The sequence below is a fragment of the Rhincodon typus genome, chromosome 23, assembly GCF_021869965.1.
Source record: "Rhincodon typus isolate 14 chromosome 23, sRhiTyp1.1, whole genome shotgun sequence".
NCBI lineage: Eukaryota > Metazoa > Chordata > Chondrichthyes > Orectolobiformes > Rhincodontidae > Rhincodon > Rhincodon typus.
This window is the reverse complement of record NC_063354.1, coordinates 6,947,184-6,957,937: the sequence shown is the minus strand read 5'-3', so window position 1 is coordinate 6,957,937 and position 10,754 is coordinate 6,947,184. Positions and strand designations below refer to the sequence as shown.

General features: G+C 40.3%; 1 protein-coding gene across 1 annotated transcript; it reads right to left on the bottom strand.

Moving 5' to 3' along the window:
- Window positions 1-2,593: 2,593 nt before the first annotated feature.
- On the bottom strand, window positions 2,594-10,422 carry alyref (Aly/REF export factor). The gene is made up of 6 exons (XM_020515606.2): window positions 9,828-10,422; window positions 8,192-8,323; window positions 6,098-6,245; window positions 4,443-4,506; window positions 4,097-4,256; window positions 2,594-2,845 (listed from the first exon to the last, which is right to left on the bottom strand). The coding sequence occupies exons 1-6, from the start codon at window positions 10,113-10,115 to the stop codon at window positions 2,831-2,833; spliced, it is 807 nt and encodes a 268-aa protein (XP_020371195.2). The 5' UTR covers window positions 10,116-10,422; the 3' UTR covers window positions 2,594-2,830.
- Window positions 10,423-10,754: the final 332 nt, after the last annotated feature.

The following is a 10,754-nucleotide window of genomic DNA, read 5'->3' as shown; positions in this document are numbered from 1 at the left end:
TAAGGCATTCTCAATATACCAGCTCAGGAAATTAATCAAACTGATGCACATTTATGTAGCACCTTTCCCAAGCTCAGGTCACTGTCTAAGAACTAATAATGGATGAAGCACTTTTTTACAAAAAAAAAAAAAAAAAAAAAAAAAAAAAGTGCAGCTACTGTGGTAATGTAGCCAACAAGGCAGCTAACTGGCACACAGCAAACTCCTACAATGTGACATTAACCTGAGTATTTCTAATTGACTGAAGGATTAAATATTAGCCATGACACCAGGGAGAACTTCATGACTCTTTAAAATAGTGTCATGGTTTTTGGTTTAAAAGTGTAAACTAGCTAAGTTTAACATCTTAGTGTGCCAATATTGCACTGGATTGTCTGGAACGTGTACTCAAATAGCAAGAGTGCTACACAACACACACAGCAATAAAGTGTTATCAAATCAAAGGCATTAGTCATCAGATACTCAGTTTTCATTAAGAAATCCCTCAGATGCATCACCTAAGAAGGTTCTACTCCCCAATCAGCACAGAAATCAGGAAATATGGTACTTTCCCAAACTAGGTCTCAGGAATCATCCACCACCTCCACTTATTGTTAGTGACTTGTCCTTAACTTTCAATCTCATGTTGCATTGCTGCCTTTGCTTCTGTACGGATTGCTCCCAGCATTCATCATTTGGAAATCCCCAGTGTTTTGTTTTGCATTTTTGGTGACTTTTGATTAGATATCTGACCCAAGATCCTCCTGCTGCTTAACCTTTTCCATTACCAGAGACAGAAGTCTGAATATATAGGAGTTACTACTGAACATGATAGTTCAAATATTTCCTCAACTTAACCAAGGCATTCACCATTAATCCATTATTAGATGTGAAAGTGATGGATTTAGCAATCAATGGAAGAGATGATTAAAACTCTCAAAAGCACAGGTACATAGATATAAAGGCACTGGACTGGGGGAAAAGAAACAGTCTCACTTACCTTTCTTGTTCAGAAAGGAAGAGAATGGTCCTCTCCTTCAGCCAATGTTCTTTTACACTGCATGTCTATAATCAACAATGATGCCTTTGCTATATATTAGCAGCGAGGGTAGAAGAAATGTACATTTACAGCCAAGTACTGACAGCAAACAATCGCTAGTGTAGTGTAGTGTAGAGAGTCATATTACAAACATCCAACTTTTAAAAAAACTTGAAATTTATTTCAGCTGGCATTAGCAGGTACCAGAGTTAGCACATTTACCAGTGTAATCTGAATTGGTCACATGTTTTGTGTCCAATCTTTCCAAATAGAAAAATGTTGGAAATACATCTGTTGAATACGGTGTTTCAGAAATCCTGCACTGCTTTCCCAAGACAAATGATTGCCAAAATGAAAAGCGACAGCGTAAAACTCATTTCCCTACCAGTAGTCAAGTGCTTGGAGGACATAGGGGCAATTTGTGACCCACAATTTTTTTGGCAAAATTGATCACGGTTTAGCAAAAGTTCTAAACTTAATGATTGTAAAATAATATGTAACTGATCTCTAGCAAAGTGGGAGACACTGAAGTTAGTTAACTGCTGGAAGTCTTCAGCTTCAGCCATTTCACAGGATGAGTGACTGCAGACTATTTGAAGTGTACATATCTTTCAGAACTATTGGAACACTAACACACCAATAACTGATGGAAATACAAAGCCATAATATATTGTGCAGATAAATCAAAAAGCAGTTTGAGTACAAACACTTCATAAAGTTGTTCAATGATACAACTTGCATTCAAAAATTGAAAAAAGATAAACCATCAGCAAAAAGGTTTATCAATGATACTTTGCATCTGAATACTGATTTCCTGCCTTTCCCCAAAATGAGGGAAAGTGGACAGATTGCAATTCACATTTAGAAAACTGTTGATGCATTCAGTTACATATAGGAATCAAACTAAGCCTGTAAGTTTACCCAATATAGCATCAACTTGCCAGAGATCAATAAGAAAAAAAAACACCAAGTAGATCAGGTAGAAAATGCTTGAAATAGGAAAGCCCATGCATTCCAAGAAAAAAATTATTCAAGTCCAAAAAGCAACCAGCTAATTTAACAAATCTATGTTCCAATAAAAAGGATTCTGACATTTAAAAAAAGGTGAGTATTGACAAATTAATATAGAAACATCTACATACTCAATGAAAACCCCAGGAGTACTCTCTCTGGGTATGTTGCAATTATACTTCTGAAACAGTTTTTGTTCTTGCAGAATCTAACAAGTTTCATAGGATTTGCCAGACTGCAACATTCAAGTTAGAAACTTAGGATCTTCAAACAATCAATGAAATGAACTAAAGTTTAAATATCCATGTTCCCATCACACTTGAATATTAGTATTCTTGACAAGTTAGTTCCAGATTTAGTTTGAGTAACTGGTTCCAATAGGTCAATGCCCTTATAGCATATTTAGTGTTAACTGGACAACTAGTCAAATCTTTAGCCATGTCCCATATACCACTGTCTAACATTCAAATAATACAAAGATGCGTCTTAAAATAAGCTGTTACAGCAACTCCAATTCATAGATAGCCCTCCAAGTTGCATAATGAGACAAGAAAGCCAGATACATTCAGTTAACAATGCGCATTTATTTCATGGTCTGGCGGGGCAAGTCCATCCTCCCATGAAGGCATGCAACCAATAAAACGTATCCCAAAATGAAAACATTCAGTACAAAACAGGACTGTGACTTAAAAAGTTACATATATTTAAAAACCTATTTCACGGAGTTACTAGACTACATTGTTTGTCTCCCTCCCACAAGGAAAAAAGTTCAGCCACTGGTGAGTCAATTTCAAAGGTCACTTAACTTGTATCCATCTGCAAGAAATAAAACAATTAAATGTTCAGCATACCAATATTTTTAAACAAACATTAAAAAGAGCTTTGACTGTTTTACTGAAATATAGACAGAACACTATCAGAAAATTCACAAGCCTCATCTCCACAAGACAGTACATGGTACAACTAAGTCACACCCCTGCCTCCACACCCACCCCTCCAAGGCAGATCAGCTCATCCCAACTGGTGATCAAATGCATTTGACTGTTCCCATTGGAGTTAGACTTGCTTAAAAACAATAAGACACATTAAGTTTACTTTTTAAAAACCTGCTTTGTTGATGCCTTACCAGATCAGTATACAACTTCTAATCTGACTTTTCATTTCCACATGCCGAATCAATTCAGGTACCCTTCCTCACCCTACTTACATTCACCACAAAAAAGCCAATTCTACCCACAGGTATTCAACATAAAACCTATCCGGAGGCACATTACTGGTTGCCTCCAAATTCTAAATGCCTTATCTGACTCCCAAGATGCAATTCCACCCCCAAAAACTTCACATTGCTACTTATTTCTTTCACTAATCCTGCAAATCAGCTTCACCAATAAAGGCCTACTTCAGAAACAAACCATCTTCCATCCTGGAATGCTCAGCTTGCCCTTTCATACCAAATATATTCTCCCACCCACCTGCATCCATTTTCTAAATTCTTTCAGCCAGCTTCAAAATTCCCAAGTAATAGCATACAAGAAATTAAAGTACACTACATATAACTTATCAAAGCCAATTCATGGTCTTTTATGAACAAAGTCTCATCACTGCCACTTTCAAGTCAAAAACTTTGCAATCTCAAATACTATTAGTGAAGACCTTCCCACCAAGCTCCCTGACCTCAGATAATAGATTTGTTCCCAGAACTATTAGCCCAACTTCAATCTTACTCTCCTCTCAAAGGATCATCTTCAATTTCCTCTGAAGAGTGACAATTTCTACTCCACTTGTACATAGCCAACAGTAGCACTCTTACTACTGAGCAAGAAGCACACAATTAAACTCCAGGAGCCTCAGACTGTATGGTTGTGCTTAAACTCCAATTGATCAGCATAGTAGTCACAGATTCCCTTTTTTTAAAAAAAGGAAGATAGACTGCATAAACATAATACAGGAAGGACTCTTGGGGACAGATTTAGATCACACCAACAGATTGGCATTAATCTAAGATGCAATGAAGTATTACAAGTCAAAGGCCGATTCAACAATTGAGAAACCCACTACCTATCTTACCCTGGCATTATAAGCATCCAACTGGGCATCCAGTTCTTCTGCTGAAAGCTGCTGCCTTGGATTCCTTCCCCCACGACCTCTTCCACCCCTGTTGCTGCCTCGGGATCGCCTGTTTCCACCTCCAAAAGCACCACGAGATCGATTTAATCCTCTGTTTCCACTACAATATTGGAAAGGAAGAGCAAGTGGTTACAAGACCGGCATGGTAAAATCGTCACTTCAATGAACCGACTTGACAGTGCTAACTCAGTGCTTTCCTTACAATCTTAAGATAAGCCCACATAAGAGTTATATCTTTGAATTCAAAGTGTAACAAATGCAAAAACAGACCAAGGGGACAACTCACCTGACAAGTGGTCTCCTTTGGGCATCAATTTGTGAGGTTACCAGCTGAATGTTCATTGGTCGTCCTTTACCCAAAGAGACAGAAACATATTTTGTCAGTTGGCAATTTTAATAGGAAACCACTTCCACGAACAAAGTAACATCAGATCATTTACAGAAACTCCATTTTCAGGGAGTCTGATCAGAGTTATGTTTTTGCTTGTTATACTACAGAGTTTTTTTTTGCTGGGAGGGGGGGGTTGGGTGGGGAGGATATCTTAAAATCATGAAACCTACCACTGGTGTTTATATATATTAGAGGCATTCCAAAATAAGCCAACACTGAATTTGTGGGGTGGTAGTCAAATTTGACCCCAAATTGCCCAGAAATAAGTCATCTGCTGTTAGGTAGAATAGCTAGATCCAAGGAGCCACTCTGCTAATCACAGATTGTTTCTCTTATTTTTCTGCTGATAGGGAAGCAGAGACTGGGAAGCCATCTGGTAGGAAGTGAGAAGGACACAAAAGAGAGCTGGTTGAAAGAGTCAAAAGAACGCTCAGCTAATTGGGAGCCAGGCAACTAGAAGCAACTGAAATAAACAGTTTCTTGCAGATGAATGTGACCATAAAATTCAGTTTTATAACAGCCAGTCTGGTTCACTAATGCTGTTTCGGAAAGGAAATTTGCTATACTTGCTCGATCTCGTCTGCATGTGACTCCAAACCTAGTTGATCGTACAACAACTCCTTCAGCATAGCACTCATTTCAAGGATAATTAGGGAAAGACAATAAATATCAGCATTACTAGTGGCACCCATATTCAACAAAATATATAAAAACTACAAGGCCACAGAGATCACCCCATTTTTGAGGAAAGGATTTACACATCACTGACAAGGCCAGCATTTCTTGCCCACTCCCAAATTCCCTTGAACTGAGCGTCTTATGAGATCAAAGGGCAGCTAAGAGTCAACCATTACATGTGATCTCACACCCATGACAAAGATGCAAGGATGGCAGATTTCCTTCCCTAGAAGGGGGATGTGAATGGGATGGCTTTTTACGGTAATTGACAGGCGAGTAGTGAGCCAGCTGTAATTAAGCAGACCAGGTCATTAACAAACCCAAGAAAAGTAGCGACAAAACCAGAAGATTAAAAGACAGCATTTTAAAGGCACGAAAATCAATATTCTTAATTCCAGCTATTCATGCCAAAGTAAAAATATGGCACCAAACAGCTATTTCCTCCAATCAGGAAGGTAACCCACAGTGTTGATCATATGTGTGCCTACCAACCCAAATGTAGGTTTGTACAGATATGGGAATGAACATACAAGGAAAATGAGGACTGAGCTGCGTTAATCAGATATTTGCAACTTGAACAAAAAGACAGTTAAATCCTGAAAACATACACTGGGGGGGGGGGGGGGGCCTGCAAGCTGAAAGATTGATAGTTGTTAAAGTGTGTTTTGTACCTTGGACAGAATAACACTTTACATTAGTTGAATGTTATAAATATATCACTAATTTAACAGCATTCATCTGTAAATTTCACTATCAAAGCGAAGGTGTTTTCAGGATCTACATGCTGTTAAGCTAATGACCTTAAAATGGAGATTGCAACTTTAAAAATAAAATGCTGCAATTTCTTTATATAATTCACAATCTAAAGTTACCATCTAAAGGTACTCCATTATACTGCTTCATAGCTTTCAGAGCATCTGCTTTTCGCTCAAAGTGTACATCTGCCGTCCCTAGGCTGCGACCCGATCTATCATAATGCACAGCTGCTTTCTTCAATGTCCCAAATTCAGCAAAAAGTTCCTGAAAGATCAAAAACAGCACAATTCCAGTGCTCTAAGATGAGCAGACCCAGCATCACATCTCTGGTGTAGAAGCACTGACATGGCAAAGAAGTTAATTCCAATGAAGTCAAAGTTTTGATGCTAGCTTTCAGTACTTCCTATTCAATGCTATTTCTTGCTGGATTTCACATTTATCTTTTACAATAATAACTTTAAAAAGACTTATAGGCAGCCAATAAAAGCACAAGAGACATATCTTGGTTTTAAATACCCAAGTGCCAACAGATAATGAATATGTTTTTCCCCCACAAACACCTCATTCAAAACAAGTGACTGAGAAGTGTTAACATAATTACTTTTAAACTACAAAAAACCCCGAAACTAAATGTGAACACATGCTGCTTTAACAGTTATGTTAAAAGGGACAACATTCTTATAGCAAAATACCTTGCTATTAAAAAAGGAAAATGGGGTTTGAGGTCATTTGATATCAGTTATCATATTCATGTCAGCTACAGGCAACATTATGTAATAACGCCTTTCACATAACAAAACATCCCAAGTATTTCACAAATGTTAAATTTTGACATCTGACATTAGGGCAGGAGACCAGATGTGGTCAAAGAGCTACGTTTTGGGGAGTCTTCCAAAAAGCACAGCTGTTGAAGGAGAACTTCCAGAGTTTACAGCAATAAAGTGATCAAAATCAAGGACGAAACGTTTAAAAAAAGACCAGAGGGGTTTGAAATCAAGGATAAAAATTTGAAGCAATACTTAAGTCAGGAATAAAATGTAAGCCATTAGTGCAGAGTTAAATAAGTCAATAGGAACAAAATGTGGCACTAACTCAAATTTTGTTGAGTGGGAGGCAGAAGCCAACCAGAAGAATATTAGCGATGTGGTCCACAACTGAAAAAAAACTGTAGGTGGACTTCTGTGGTCAAGTAATTTCTACTTGAAATATTTAACTCCAGCTAAATACCCTATAAAACTTAATTCTGATAAAACAAGGATCATTATACAATAGCACTGCGAACTTAAATATCAAACATCCAATTTTCCAAAAAGAGACACGGAACCACAGGAATGAGGCTCAAAGAATCTGACAGTCGTACGCAGCAGGGAAGTTAAAGATTCACAAGCTGAGTGTCTAGTTAGCAATAACTTTTAAAAAGAGGGAATGGATGGCTTCCCTGGATTAGATTAACATCAACAACAGACTGTTCTCATTCCAGTGATGGTAAATTTGGGGAAAATGCCTGTCTCTTACAAGGCAGGGCAAGGAAGCAATGGGAAAGCACCGTTGACGATAACTGCAGACCGCTCAGGAGCAAAGCAATGAGCCAAGGACATTCACTTCAACAGCTAATATTTTAATCATGTCAGATTTCTGAAGACTAGTGACAGATATGGAACTACAAGTCAAGTCTGAAGTCTGGAAACAATTAAAACCTGGAAGCATAATAAGCAGAAGATACTCAAAAGTCTTTGAGGACAACATGTACAACATACTGGAATGGATAAAGGGTACATGAAATTCAAGTGGGATGATATTTTGGAGGAGGATTCCTCTCCTTCTAGAGAAAGGAAGTGGTTTGATAAAAGGGGATTGAAAGGATGCATTTAGACAGGAACAGTTTTTAAAATGGCTCAACGTATCATGTTATCAAACCAAACTGATCAGATTTGGCCGGATTACCTAGGCTTTAGGATCTGCAGCTGATGGGGTGCTGGACATATATTCAAAGCGTAGCCAAAAAAAATAAAAACCACACTTCAGGGAGAAGAATCTGGGGAAAAAAAAAGAATAGCAAGGCCAATTGTATTGCTATTTAAAAATAGCTTCCACACTATCCTGTTGTATCGTTCAATCGTTGGCAGCAAAAGTTCAATTCTAAACAAACTAGAATACCCATAAACATTCCCAGCCCACAACTCAGGACCAACATCCTGCGCTTCACTTACCTGAATATCTGCATCAGACACACCAAAGTCTAAGTTGGACACCAAGAGTTTTCCACCAGTTTCAACACCGCCGCTAGCGCCAAAACCACTGTCAAAAAGGTCATGCTGCCACTTGTCTGGGAGTTGTTTCGGCTATAAGAAAATAGAGATACACCTCGCTGACTTCCTACATTTTGTACCCCAATACATTGGTTAATTTCACATGTCCACCCTACCTATCTTTCCCCTCCCCCTATATTTACAATATATGTATGCAAGACTGAGTCGGTCACTTGCTTCAGCGATTGTCATGGGAGTTTCATTACAAGTACACTGACCTTACCTGAAATGGGTTAACTACTTAACAAAATGACATGTGCTTATGTAGTGAATATAATTTAGTATCTAATTACAACATTTGCACTCAGTTCACTAAGCTAGCAACATATAAAGTGTTCTTGTATACACAATGATAGATGAAAATTAAGCATAGAAAATCAGATGCAACTGTTTACTTGGTGAGAAATGAATTCACTTATTATCCTACCACTGTTTCCACAGCACATCATCTCGAACTAAAGCCTGGATTCCTTCTAATAGCCACTAGCCAGATACTTTGGTGAAATTCTCCTCAGCTGGTGGTAGCTTCTCCAGCAGAAACAGCTGCAACGCCTCCATCTCTTCCAAGCGAGATGCATTCCACTGTCCACAAATCTTAGCAGCGCAAGAGTCCAAAACAAAAGAGCGCTTTGCATCGGCTAAGTTCCTTTTAATAGTACTGATTAAGAGTCCTTCAAAAAAAGTCCATGACTTGCCAGGTAACCAACCGAGTGAAGGATATGCTCGTAGAAGGTTCACTTTTAATGAAATGTTCATACAAAGTCCAAAGAAAAAGAGGCAGTTTGAAATAGTCCTGATCAATTCAGGAGTCTGTTAAGGTGACAGAGATGCGAAGCTGCAGTCGAGAAATGCGGTACAAATCGAACTTTTGACGTGGTAAAATGGAAAGGTAGTCCTTAGAGAGAGTCTATCCTTTGTAAATCCGTCCGTGTGAAGCACAAAGGGAGCGAGGGCATTATTACTGCGGCAACATAGCTGATCCCACGCTCCTCCCCGACATCTTTGTGCTTCGGGTCGGGCCGCCATTTTAAAGCTCCTGATGAATTCAGCTCCGGTTTCGTCCGTTAGCTCTGCTCGGGAGCCGCCATCACATTTCCGAGCTTTAGACTTACACGGATGTTTAAAGCAGATTTAACAGCGAAAACACGAATCCACTGTCAGCATCCTCCGTAGAAATCACGAGGCGCCGTGTAACAATCCCTTCTTCCTCGATTCTGCGATGTTTTCACGAAAAAAAATATAACTCGTGGCCAGCGGGGCCCGGGGTTTGTTTTAAAGTTAACGGGCTAAAAGATTTCTTTGTTAAAAAAAGTATGAAAAAAGAAAATCGAATCTATAACGGCTCCAATATGGCGCCGCTCGGTTCAAAATTCAAACCGAACGTTTTATATAAAAAAAAGCACTTCCAGAAAAAAAACAAAATAAAAATCTACAATGATTTGTTTTTCCTTCCTCTCTCTCTGGATTTAAATGAAACACATTTTTTTTTCCCTATCATTTCTGTTTTTTGTGTGTTAAAACCGCGGTCGCTTCCTACCCTGCTGTACGGAGCCGGTCGGTTTCTTCCTCGGATTGCACTCTGTCTGTTGCGCATGAGGCCTACAGCCAGGGCTCCCGCCCCAGCTCCACCGCCACCACGGCCTCCCGCTGCTCCACGACCGGCTAGGCCGCCCCCGCCGCCTCGGCCTGCTCCCCGGCCCATACCGCCTCCTCCTCCACCACCACCTCCGCCGCCGCGGGCACCTCGGCCCCCGCGGCCGCCTGGGCTTTTCTGCCGGTTGAGTTTGATGATATCGTCCAGGGACATGTCGAGTTTGTCGCCCATTTTCCTCTCGGAGAAAGGAAAATAAAAACTTTTATCCCTTTCTCCCGCCCCACACAACAAAACCGCCTCTTCACGACGGAGGGTTTAGCTTTCGAGTATTCGACAGGGGAAACGAAAAACAAGCTAATTTTCCAGATTCATCAACAAAAAAAAATAAAACACGTTGATTAAAGCGTTTTTTTATATATATATATAGAAGATCTATCCCAGCTTTGCCCGCGGCGCCGCACCTCACTGACACGGTAATGGCGGCTTTAAGGACAGAGAGGGCGGGAGGGGGGGGAGGGACGATACCTACCCACTGCGCATGCGCCGTCCGCCACGGCGGGTCACAATAGCCCTCGTCAACACCAACGCCGTCTTAGGACGCGCCCAATGAGCGGGCAGGGCGGGAAGGAATGGCGGGGCGGAGTGTTGCCCATTCATAGAAACTGAAGATGAAACGGAACCCCGTGCCGGCGCCTTCTCCCAGGTGGTGACGTGTGCCGACGTCACGCGAACCCTGGACACACCTCCTCCGGGGTGCAGGAACTGCAGATGCTGGAGAATCCGAGATAACAGGGTGTAGAGCTGGATGAACACAGCAGGCCAAGCAGCATCAGAGGAGCAGGAAGGCTGATGGTTCAGGCCTAGACCCTT